The 12,158-nt window shown below is 37.2% G+C and overlaps 2 protein-coding genes across 5 annotated transcripts; one reads left to right on the forward strand and one right to left on the reverse strand.

The window, feature by feature from the left end:
* Positions 1-240: 240 nt before the first annotated feature.
* Positions 241-3,633, reverse strand: LOC110736934 (pentatricopeptide repeat-containing protein At1g06580-like). 4 transcript variants are annotated; one of them, XR_002514305.1, is made up of 3 exons: positions 3,066-3,622; positions 1,287-2,308; positions 241-993 (listed from the first exon to the last, which is right to left on the reverse strand). XR_002514305.1 is itself a non-coding variant. In XM_021917274.1 (2 exons), the coding sequence occupies exons 1-2, from the start codon at positions 3,101-3,103 to the stop codon at positions 1,603-1,605; spliced, it is 744 nt and encodes a 247-aa protein (XP_021772966.1). In that variant the 5' UTR covers positions 3,104-3,622; the 3' UTR covers positions 241-1,602. The 4 variants fall into 4 exon arrangements, 1 of the variants encoding a protein (XP_021772966.1); XR_002514306.1 differs by having other exon boundaries at positions 241-2,308; positions 3,051-3,633; XR_002514307.1 differs by having other exon boundaries at positions 2,244-3,623.
* Positions 3,634-4,680: 1,047 nt separating this feature from the next.
* On the forward strand, positions 4,681-11,353 carry LOC110736933 (probable RNA helicase SDE3). Its single transcript, XM_021917273.1, has 5 exons — positions 4,681-5,001; positions 6,853-7,742; positions 7,851-8,021; positions 8,930-10,378; positions 10,586-11,353. The coding sequence occupies exons 2-5, from the start codon at positions 6,987-6,989 to the stop codon at positions 11,111-11,113; spliced, it is 2,904 nt and encodes a 967-aa protein (XP_021772965.1). The 5' UTR covers positions 4,681-5,001; positions 6,853-6,986; the 3' UTR covers positions 11,114-11,353.
* Positions 11,354-12,158: the final 805 nt, after the last annotated feature.

Raw genomic sequence — 12,158 nt, forward strand, 5'->3', positions numbered from 1 at the left:
CTGGGAGACTGTACTAGGAGGTCTTCCTCATAAGATTAAAAATGTAGTACATATTTTATACGAGTAGCATGATTTTGTCATGTATAAAACTATAACTGTTTTTAGTTATAGTAGGAAAAAAAAATTAGGTTAAGCTTGATACAGTAGTTTAAAGGGTCAACCTAATACATCCTTACGAATGGTAAAAGAAATTTGTTGCTAGGTTTGTTTAATGATAAACATTAATGGATTGAGATGTCATTGAAATTAAGATTATTCTCCACTTTAGGGAATATATAAGAGTTCCAAACTTTAATTATATAACTGTGTTCAACTATTACAGAGCAGAAGTGACAATCTGCAAACAGAACGATATCGATAAAAAGTGGGAAAGAAACACCAAAAACCATCAATGAACCATAGAACATATTATGAGTATGAATCTTTGCAAGCCTGCAATCATCTGAACAACAATTCAACTGATAAACTTCCGAAGCAAGTCCTTTGACGAATCACTTAAGTTACCAGAAGACAAGAGGTCGACAAATAATGAAAAAGTGTCTGCATCAGCTTCAAATTTCTTGCTAGTCATAATATCACAATAGTAAAATGCTTTTGACAAGTCATTATTGAGAATATATCCTCTGATAATAATATTATAGGTTCGATCATCAGGGGGACAACCATCTTCCTCCATTATCCTCAACACTTGACCAACTTCACTCATGAGCCCTTTCTTGCAGAAGCCTTTGATCATTATATTGTACGTTCTAATATCAGGTTGCAGACCCTTTGAAAGGAGATTAGAGAAGAAATTTTCCGCATCTTCAAGTTGTCCAGCCTTACACAAGCTGTTGATCAGGATATTGTAGATGGAATCATTTGGCTTAACACCATTTTTCTCCATTTCTTCAAGCAATCACCGCCTCATCAAGCCGTGCAGTTTTGTAAAGGTAGTCAAGCAAGGAAGCATAGGTGATGACAACTGGAGCAATTCCATGAGCCCGCATTTCCCTGAATAGCTTATGGACAAGTGAGAGTCTATTGGCTTTGCACAGTCCATCAATAAGAGTGTTATAGCAAACAACATCAGGGGTTATCCCTTTCCGAAACATCTCATAGAATATGGTAAGACCTTGTCAATGTTTTTAGCCTTGCAATATCCATTAATCATAGTATTAAAACTAACAAGATTAGGCCCACAAACATTTTCAGCTATGAGATCAAGTAGGTTCTCTGCATCTTCCATCTGACCACGCAAACAATGACCATCAAGTAATGCATTATAAGGATTTTTGGAGCCACACCTTTCTCAATCATGTGCTTTAGTATGGACAGCGCTTGATCAACACACCCATCTTTACAAAACATGTCAACCAGCATGCTGTAGGTCTGGACATCTGGTTTTATGTTGCTCTCTAACATCTCAGTCAACACACGCTGAACCTCTTCACCTCAGCCGGAATTGTAGAGGCCTCGAATCAAGGAAGTATAAGTGACAACATTGGGTTTAATGCCGTCAGTTTTCATAGAGGAGAAAAGGTGAAGGGCCTATTCTAACAGCCCGTCCTTACAAAGACTATCGATAATAGTGTTGTATATAACAATGTCAGGTTTATAGCGTCATCCAGATTGCATTTTTCTAAGAAAATTGAGAGCAGACGCATTGTCGCCAATCCTACAAAGCCCTTTGACAACAGTGCTATAGTTAACTATGTTGGGTTGGAAACCAAGCTTGACAATTTTATTCAACAAATGAGCGGCTTGGGGTAGCTTATTACACTGGATATAGCCATTGATGAAGGTACTAAAGATGACACAATCAATGGGATAGCCAAGCTTAAGTAATTTACCCAAGAGAGAAAACCCGAAATCGATACGACCCAAATGACAGTAGCAATTGGCAAGAATACCAATAGAATTCATATCGAGTCGAATACCATACAATTTAAGCTTCCTATACAGAGAAATAATGGTGGAATGTGGTCTTAAGCGCTTCAATTTGACAATTGCAGATAAAAGCTGATTGAAATCAATGACAGAAGGAAGAGGGCGTAAAGTTATCATCTGATTGAAGAGAGAAAGGGGAAATTTGACATCAGAAAACCCTAATTTGCATTGTTCTCTAACAAATTGAAGAAACAATTCACGATCATTATCAAAATCAATTAAAGTATTAGCAGGTGTATGATCGGGGAAATAATGCCGCAAATTTACGAAGGAATAAAGAGGAAAACGAAGAAGGGTGTAAAAGTCGCTATTACCTTTGGCGCCATTGAAGAAGGCAAAAGAAGCAGAAGCTGCAACACCATAACCAGAAGAACAAGCTCTGCAATTCATAAAATAATTCATAATACTATTTCTGAGTAATTCTCCTTCTTCAATCTTTCACTCGCTCACTAATTTGTGAAAATTATGACAGTGCCATAATCTTTCTCTTGCAACTTGCAAGTTAGGACTTCAGAAATAAAAAAAAATAGCAGACCGAAACATAAAAGATGGGTAACCTCCTTCAAGATATTGATTAACAGCGATGACTAACCTTGTCATCACCCAAACTAACAAGGAGATGATAGCAATTGCCTGAATGCCCATATCATCCCACAACCTAGCAACAAGACCTGCAAACCAAACTCTTCCTTCAAAACCACACTCCTCCTGCAAACTCCATATGTAGGGAAAACCATCCACCTACGCAAATAACTTCACCCCCTGGAGAACTGTTTTAACTACCAAGGGAACACATTCACACCCCGACAAGGCTACTAGTAGGACCACCAACCCAACTAATAAGGGATTGCCTAAATTAAACTTACAACCCTTAAAACCAACCAACCATGCTCAAAAGACCATGTCAACACTTCGTTAACTTCCAAAACTAGAACCACTCTATGGGACTCTAACTCATGACCAAGCAGAGAAAGAGAATTATTTAAAAACAACAACCCAAGCAACAAATCAAGCAACTTATACAAGAACAACATAAATGAACTAAAGCAAAACCAATAACAACAACTAAAAGAAAACAACCACACAAACTTGCGTGAGAACAGAGGAAAAGGCAACGAAACCTGATAAAACCTCACCGGAAGAAACCCAACCCAACACCAAGAACAATCGTCATCGGCAACGGAAAAGAACCCCTCACTAAACTTAAACTTGGATACGCGAGGAAATCCTAACCTTAACTTCACCTTTATCGTCGGGAATTAATTAACGAAATTCCTTTCGACGGCGGCGTTAAGACTAGCCTTTGGTTCTTGATTTTTTGAAGCAAGCCGCAAACCACTTGACGATGAACCCAATTAAACGGAACCACTGAAGAGGACCCCTGAATTCTTCACCAACAGACCCAAAAACGAAAAAATTATATAGCAGGAAAGGAAAATAACGGAGAGATTGGGCTCGCCGGCGACGGCTAGGCGAAGCGCGCTAGTCGCCGGCGAGTATGGGCTTAGAAAACGGGGGGCGGTGGAGGATAGGGATGGGGGTTAGAGAGAGAAAATGACAATTTAAGGTTACGACTTTCTTTTTAAAGTCTTATTTAGTCATTCTCATACCGTCATATGTTTTACAAGTTCAAAAAGTGACAATTATAATAAATCAAATTTTTTTTGTATGCGGCCAGCTGTACCGTGCGGCAGGGGTTACTTGAGTTTCTCCGGTTAGGGGTTACTCGAGTTGTCGAGTTTACTCGAGTTTCTCGATCAGAGGTTACTCGAGTTTCTCGGTCAAGAGTTACTTGAGTTGCTGGGGTTACTCGAGTTTTCAAGGTTACTCGAATTTCTCGGTCAGGGGTTACTCGAGTTACTCGTTCAGGGGTTACTCAAGTTACTCTTGACTGAGTAACCCCTTAAGTAACCCCTGACCGAGTAAGCCCTCGAGTAATTCATGACCGAACCCCTCAAGTAACCCACAACTGAGTAACCCCTCAAGTAATAACTTCTGACTGAACCCTCAAGTAACCCATGACCGAATAACCCCTGACCGAACTCCTTAAATAACCCCTCAAGTAACCCTTGACCGAATAACTCGAGTAACTCCTGTCTGAATAACTCGGGTAACCCATAACAAAAAAACTCGAGTAACCCCTAACAAAAAAACTCGGGTAACCTCTAACAAAAAAACTCGAGTAACCCCTGTCGCATGGTGTGGCCTACTGCACCAAAAAGTTGCCGATAATAAACAAGTACTTTAAAGGTATAATTGTTCAAATACTGTTAATTATTCCGTATATCAAGCTTTTTAAAAAGTAGGAATGAAACATCAAGTGCAATAATTGTTAAGTACTCCATACATATATTAGGAAATGAACGAAATAAATAAAACCATTATATCTACTGTTGTTCATTTCATATTCTATAAGACCATCTTGTAACAAATATATTCAATGATGATCATAATTCATAATTCATAAATCATAATTTATTTTAAAGATTTTTTTTGGAAATGAGGTACAGAATAATCAAGTACACATTAAAATACGAAATACTTGTATTAATTAAGACTAGTGTACCACGTTGCTTAAAAAAAATGACTATTGTACGACGTATTTTATATTATGAGTATTTATTTCATATCCTCCCGACTTTTTTTCACTACTCATTCAATGCTGAGTCCTTTCATTTTCCTTTCAAACTCTTCATTTATCAAAAGATGTACAAATCATAAACAACCCATAGCTTACATGAATAAAAAAGGCTAAATGCGAAGTTTTTTTTATTCAAAAAAAGGCTATATATTCGTACTCCGTAGTTTATATTACTCGTAAGTACATATATTGAGATACGGAGAAAATATATCGGTATACACTTTTTAAATGTTCTTTTTTTACCAGTACGGAGTACTAACTTGAGAAATCGAATAAGTTTTGCTGGACCAAAGCACTCAACAAAAGCAGAGAAATAAAAAACTGCAACTCACTCACTTCTCCGATCACCCATTACCGGCGGAGTTCGGCCCGCCGTCAGCCCGCAACTTCCGCAGTTCTTCGACTTTCTGGGAAATTTCCCACATAAAAAGGTAATCTTTCATTTTTGTGGTTGAAAATCCCTAATTTCACTCACATTGTGACCATATAATATTCTCTGTTATCTATAATTATCTGTTCTTTTGCTTTGCTTTAATACGCTTACAATTATACGTAATGATTTTTGATTCTGGGTTTTGATTTTCTTGGAATTATTGTTGATTATTTTGGACTAGTTGTTTTGTTATAATTTTGTGAGAATTGGGTTTGTTTTGTTTTGTTTGTATAATTGCGTATATATTTGATTTGGGGTATCAAAAGGTGACATTTTGGGGGAATGGGTTGATTGGATTGTTGAATTAGATGATCTTTTTTCCATGTGGTGTTGTTAGAGGTGTCTGGCAGAGGCAGAGGCAGTGGTAGTGTCAGTGGCTTCCTTTTGAAACAGCCCGCCCTCGGCCTGCCTTCTGATCGTTCTCAACTACGACCTTCGTTGAGATTTGGTTATCACGTTTGTAGTTTGACATACGCTATCATTGTGACAACTAATTCCGGGGCCTAATATTGAAAATGGGTGAGGTTTTAGAAGAAATTGGCCTAATACCTCTCCCGAGTAACTTTTGCTTGTTGAGCTTTACCCTTTGTAATATTGATATGAAGCATTTGTTGAATGTTTGGCATCAACTAGGTCCTCTTGGAGAATTTAGTAAGATCATCTGCAGTCATCGGGGTTCCTTTTTAAGGCTGTTTGCTTATTTCATTGTGTGTGTCAGTGTGTGTTGATAGAGGTGTTTCATGCCATGTAAATGGTCTGGAATAGTTTCTGTTTGTCCAGATTTCACTGGTATATATAATGGTTTTTGCTAAAGAATAGATTTTGATAATGTTGTTGTGAAATTTATAATGATCAGATTATATTTCAAGCATTAGCATTGCTTTGTGCTTGTTCAAGTGCCTTTGTTATCATTGTATTACTATGGACATCATTTTATTTCCTGTATTATATGAGTTGCTAAATATTTTTTATTGTTTCCCTGTCAAATGAGCTTTAATTCTTACTTTGCTGTTGATAATAAGTCTTGTCTGCGGTCTGCTATTTTCCACTACCCATTACTCAGATATTGTCGAAATTTTTTATTTATTTATTTATTTGGTGTAAAAATTTCGATGTTATTATTTTTCATTTTAAAACATTTAATGGTAGAATAAATTGTCAATTAATGCTTAGTTTAGTTTGGAATCACACGCATTGAAGAACTGGATTGATTAATCTTGAATAAAAAGATGCTTGATTTCTTCCCATGTGTAGATTACTTTTCCGGCCTATTTAGTAAGTGGCCATAAATGATAGTAATAAGAATGAATTTGTATGTAAATATGTGAGGAAAATCAAGGTTCATTCCCATGGTATTCCTAGCTCACCTCAAATTGATCACTTTTCCTTTAGAAATTTTCATTCCCACTTAATACCTTCTCCCAAGTGATAGTGGATATTAATGTTTAAACATGAAGAAAACACATGCTTGAGGATGAAATTGCATTACAATAGAGATTACAATGTTAATCTCCTTCCCAATTTACACATAAAAAGTTGAAATTCATTGCCATCACCACCATTTATTACTGGCTACCAAACGGCCATCTGTACTTAGTGTAGCATAAAGCATTTACGTTGTTAGGTTTATATTGCCTTTGTGGACATAATTCTTGATGTTGGATTCCGTATTGAACAGTACCTCAATATCGACAAAGTAATATCAATTTGGCTGTATCTTTGGATTTCTTGCTGATTGTCATAGTAGTTGCTTTTTGTAAAGCTAATGTGTCCAATACAAACAATCTTTGTTTTATTAAGCCTAATTTTCTTTTTGATCTTATGAGTACTCTGTCTATTTTGGTGGTAGGTTTGACCCTTCTTGTTTGGTTTGCTGCAAACTTGATGCAACAATCTTGGGAAAGTGGAGTAAACATTGCATCATAGTAGCTTTGAATTTTTATTTTTTTTACATTGGTCTTTGTATTATATTGATCTCTGGCAATGAGTGTCTATGGTGACAAATCAGATGATGAATATTCTGTCATTGGAGACAAAGGGGAGATTGGATTCATTGACTTTGAGGATGATAAGTCTGTTTTTAGTTATGATCCAAGTGAAGAGGGTCCGGTTGTCATTTCTGTGCCATTTCCATCCATTGAGCATAAGCCTCAATCAATTTCTGTCGGTGAGGTTGCTGCTGATTCAATTACCATAAAAAATTCTACTAGAGATCCTGTGGAACTTTGGGGGATCCAGATATATGCTTCAAACCCTGAAGATTCATTTACATTGTCGTTGATGGAGCCTTCCAAACCAGGGTTTTTGGGCTCCTCCTCTTTGGAAGACCGAATCCTGCAGCCGCTTAAAACATTGACAGTATGGCTATCTTGCAAGCCTGCAGATATCGGGATGTACACATGCATTGTCCACTTTGATGTTGGAAATGATAGGATTGAGCGTGTGGTCTTTCTCTTGGCAGAAGATAGTGTCTCCAAAGCTTTAGCTTCAAAGAAACCATATCAAAGAGCAAGGAAAAAGACAAATTTTGTTATCGATTCATATGTTGAAGGCGTACGTCCTGCAAGGCCAAACTACCGTGGTTTTCGCAATAAGCTTCCAATTTATGAGATACCAAAAGAAATCAGAGAAGTTATAGAGAATAAGCAGGTACCCGATGCTATCATCGAAGGCCTATCAAGGAAGAACTATGTACCTTTCTTTAGAACACTTCTTATTATGGAAGAGTTGCGCTTGGAGGTGATTATAAATCCATCTTATCTTGCTGATGTGATTTGGCATTGATACTGATTGCATCTATTCTCATTTACCCGCTTAACTAATTTGGATGTGTATATTTTTCTTTAGCATGATATTAAAGCTTATGACATGGAGAATGTCACTATGAGAAGCAAGGGTCGTCTGTTCTTGACTCTGGAGGTCCTAGGCTTGGCTGAAAGACGACCTTCATTAGTGCATGGAGATTCTGTCTTTGCCAGACTTACTTCTACAGATGCTGATGACCAACGTACTTATGAGGTAAATGCATACACAAGAAAGTGATTTATCACTAGTTAAAGTATCTCTATTCGAATGCAAACGTGTAACCCTAGAGTTTGGAGTTCTTGATTTTTTAGTAACTCTGGTGTGGTTTAAACTTTAAAGTAAATATTTCATGAAATTGAAAACTACTTTTATCTAACAACAAATATGGTAGTGTGCAACACTGCTGTATTGTGGACAGCTAATATTCCAACTGTCAGTCCTGTCTATGTATGTTGGCCTGGTGGAGGCCTGGCCAATTCAGCTCAGCTCTGTGCCCCCCTCCCCTCCCCCACTGAAACATAAGTATATTAAACTCGGTTTGCAACATAAATGTAAAAAGCTGGCTCAATGGTTAGGTCTACTACATAAGACCTTAAGCCACACAGGATATCTGACTTTAAGGCCTACTGCTAACAATTCTGCTATTCTTTAACCCATTGCTTTGCTTGATAAAACCTTTTTCAGTTTTATGTATGTATGCACATCAGCCAATTCTGGCTGCGCCCCTGTAGGTAACCTTTTTATCTTTTCTAATTAGGCATTCAAAGATGCTACAAGATGTCAAGACCTTTGTGAATGATTATTTGATTGCATGCTTGACTGATTGTACCTAAGGTTAGACACTCAGTTACACCTTGTAAAAAAATATTGTTTTTATTCAGTTTAACAAAGCTCGGTTCAGAATGATAGATTGGTTATAAAAATTGCATGCTGCATGCTTTGGATATCATTGATATCAATGATATGTTTAAGGTTGATTCACCAAACTATTACCTACAAACTTGACTTTGAAAACTGATTGGCTCTTAACTTGTTTTGGTATTATTTAAATCACTAATTTCAAATCTATTAGATTGTGACTTGTTATCAAGTTATTAATCTTTGAGTCTGCCGTTGGTCAGGGTTATATACACCGTGTAGAGGCTGATCATGTATATCTGAGATTTGCTGATGAGTTCCACAAGCGTCACAGTGATCATAATTTTTATAACATCCGATTCATGTACAACCGTGTCAACATGAGAAGATTGTATCAAGCCATTGAAGGTGCAGAAAAGGTACATAAAGCCTTCCTCTTTCCATCAGAGTCGTTAGCGAAGAGGCAGATTACACCAACCCCAATGGTGCCCATATCCAGTAATCTCAATGAAGAACAACTGAATGCTGTTGAAATGGTTCTAGGATGCCAAGGGGGAGTACCTTATATGATTAATGGGCCACCAGGTACTGGTAAAACGATGACGCTAGTAGAAGTGATCCTCCAACTTTACAAAACCCGCAAAAGTTCCCGGATTTTAATATGTGCTGCTTCAAACTGCGCTGCAGACCATATACTGGACAAAATTCTGAAAGAAAAGAACATTAAAATTCGGGAAAATGAAATATTCAGGCTCAATGCAAGTAGTCGTTCAGTTGAAGATATGAAGCCTGAATGTATGCAATTTTGTTATTTTGAGGAATCTGTTTTCCGGTGTCCTCCGCTTCAGGCATTGTTGCACTATAGAGTTATTATAACAACATATATGAGTTCCGTCCTCCTTCATACAGAAGGCGTTAAACAGGGCCATTTTTCTCACATTATTTTGGATGAGGCAGGACAGGCCTCAGAACCAGAGACCCTCGTTTCCATTTCCACCCTCTGCCAAAAGGACACTGTGGTTGTTCTTGCCGGAGATCCAATGCAGCTAGGCCCTGTCATTTTCTCCCAAGATGCAATGAGACATGGATTAGGAAAATCATATTTGGAAAGGCTGTTTGAATATGATCTCTATAGTGAAGGGGATGAAGGTTATGTGACAACACTTCGGCGTAATTACCGATCCCACCCTGAAATCCTCCATCTGCCTTCACAATTATTTTATAATGGGGAATTGATGGCATGTTATAAAACCACAAAGTCTACACTTTGGGAGGATCTTCTTCTAAACAAGGAATTTCCCATTCTTTTTACCGGCGTCCACGCTTATGATGAGAGGGAAGGAGATAATCCCTCATGGTTTAACCGCACTGAGGCTAGCATGGTAGTTAAGCTTATCAAGAAGCTCATTGATAAGGATGTCGCTGAAGAGGATATCGGAGTGATTACACCTTACAGGCAGCAAGTAGCCAAAATTAAAACGGTTCTTGAAAATAGTGGGATTCTTGATGTCAAGATTGGCAGTGTTGAGCAGTTTCAAGGACAGGAGAGAGAAGTAATTATTATATCCACTGTCCGATCAACTGTTAAACATGATGAATTTGACAGAGTCCATTATTTAGGATTTCTAAGCAATCCAAAAAGATTTAATGTTGCCATCACTCGAGCCAGATCTTTGCTTGTCATTATAGGGAACCCCCATATAATCTGTAAGGTATGGTCCAAACTAACTTCACTTGTGTTTGTGTTGTACTCTATCATTCTATTTGTGTTTTGACCTTAAAGCACATTAGTATATCATTCTTTTCTTTTTTCAAGATGCGTGTTACTACTAGAAGTGAAAAGTAATGGATGATCATATATGCAGTTTGTCTTAAAAAGCTACTGTAATTAATGTCAGGCATGGTTTTGTGTTTGGTAGGATCCTTACTGGGCAAAGCTTCTGTGGCGTTGCGTAGAAAATAATTCCTACGAGGGTTGTTCCCTTCCAGAACGACAGGAATTCAATGATGAAATTCCAGAGCAGGACGAATGGTCTCATGCTGCAAAGCAAAAGAATCGTGACAACAGCTCCTCTGAGGGCTATTCCGTTCCTCAGAGTCAAAGCAATAACGACAACTTCCTGGCAGAGGATGGATGGTCTCTTGACGCCCCTGTGGTGCAGCAGAATGGTGCAGACTGGGAAAATGAGGTTTCTAAACCTATCACGAACGAAGCTGAATGGTCTGATGGATGGACTTTTGAAGCCCCTGTGGTGCAGCAGAATGGTCCAGAGCTATCCTGGGAAAATGATTCTTCTAAACCTGACAAGAACGAAGATGAATGGTCTGGTGGATGGTCTCTTGATGCCCCTGTGGCGCAACAGAGTGGTCCAGAGTTATCCTGGGATAATGATATTCCTAAACCTGTCAAGGATGAAGATGAATGGTCTGATGGCTGGAAGTCTTAATACATCCTCAGCCTTATAAGATAATAATAAATATTAATACAAACGAAAATAACTTTGGTTTTTATGACATATTACATATTTGTGACTGATCTGAGGAGCAAGCAGGGTAGATAATTTATCGCTTTTGTGCTCCAATTGTATGTTTATATACTGATACTTGACCACAATTAAGAAGTCATTTGAGCAGCTTCTTAAGATTATTACTGAGAGTAAGTAATAAAGATAATGTGACATAGAAAATCAAGTGAACCAATTAGGAAACTCTCTTTCCAGTTTCCACCAAACTACTAAATTGCAAAGGTTGTTATATACACTCGGGTACACGGTGTACTCAAGAGTATTTTTTGCTAATCTTGATGATTAAAGGAGATTATTGTTCATTTAATCATCAAATGAGTATAAAATAACCTTGGGTGCTATTAATACAATATTAACCTGATTGTAGGAGATTAGTGTTCGTTTAATCATCAACTAAATTGCTCTAAGGGCTAGCCTAATTTAATACAGTATTAACACATATTGAAGGGATTTCTAAGAAAATTGATGGTTAGGGCATTTTAAAAATTAATTGTCAACAAAGACAATTGTCGAAACACGTGTTTCATTTACAATTCTTTTTTCAAAGGACCATATAAGAATTAATTCACAAATTTTGACTTAATCTAGTTTTGACAATAATACTTGATAAGTAGCTACAATAAGCTGAAGAGAACACATTAGTATTTTATATTGTAAGTCCAAACCCTTACAATGGGTGCATGAGTTAAGCCCAATCCTTGTCTTAAGTGAAAATTAACTTTTCCTTTTCTCTTTTTTTTTTTTAAGTTAAATGTCGGTTAGGAAACTAAATCTGAAATTCTGAATACTGTATTTCAGTTTATCAAATAATTACCATTTATAAAACTTTATAATTACCATAATCTTATCATAACTTGCTGTCGGTTTAAACCCTTAGAAAAGGCAAGGTTCACATCATTCAAACCTTAACAAAATTTCTCTTCCTTAATTTCTCTCCTCTCATAAATATTACTTCTTAATTAATTAA

The sequence above is a fragment of the Chenopodium quinoa genome, unplaced genomic scaffold (genome assembly GCF_001683475.1).
Source record: "Chenopodium quinoa cultivar QQ74 unplaced genomic scaffold, ASM168347v1, whole genome shotgun sequence".
In the NCBI taxonomy this organism is placed as follows: domain Eukaryota; kingdom Viridiplantae; phylum Streptophyta; class Magnoliopsida; order Caryophyllales; family Amaranthaceae; genus Chenopodium; species Chenopodium quinoa.

Excerpts from the sequence above, each read along its gene's own strand:
- LOC110736934 (XM_021917274.1), bottom strand. The coding sequence starts at position 3,103 with ATGACGATTGTTCTTGGTGTTGGGTTGGGTTTCTTCCG. Across the intron at positions 2,309-3,065 it reads GTTGGGTTGGGTTTCTTCCG|AGCTTGTTCTTCTGGTTATG; the intron begins GTGAGGTTTTAT and ends TATGAATTGCAG.
- LOC110736933 (XM_021917273.1), top strand. The coding sequence starts at position 6,987 with ATGAGTGTCTATGGTGACAAATCAGATGATGAATATTCTGTCATTGGA. Across the intron at positions 8,022-8,929 it reads ATGACCAACGTACTTATGAG|GGTTATATACACCGTGTAGA; the intron begins GTAAATGCATAC and ends GCCGTTGGTCAG. Across the intron at positions 10,379-10,585 it reads ACCCCCATATAATCTGTAAG|GATCCTTACTGGGCAAAGCT; the intron begins GTATGGTCCAAA and ends TGTGTTTGGTAG.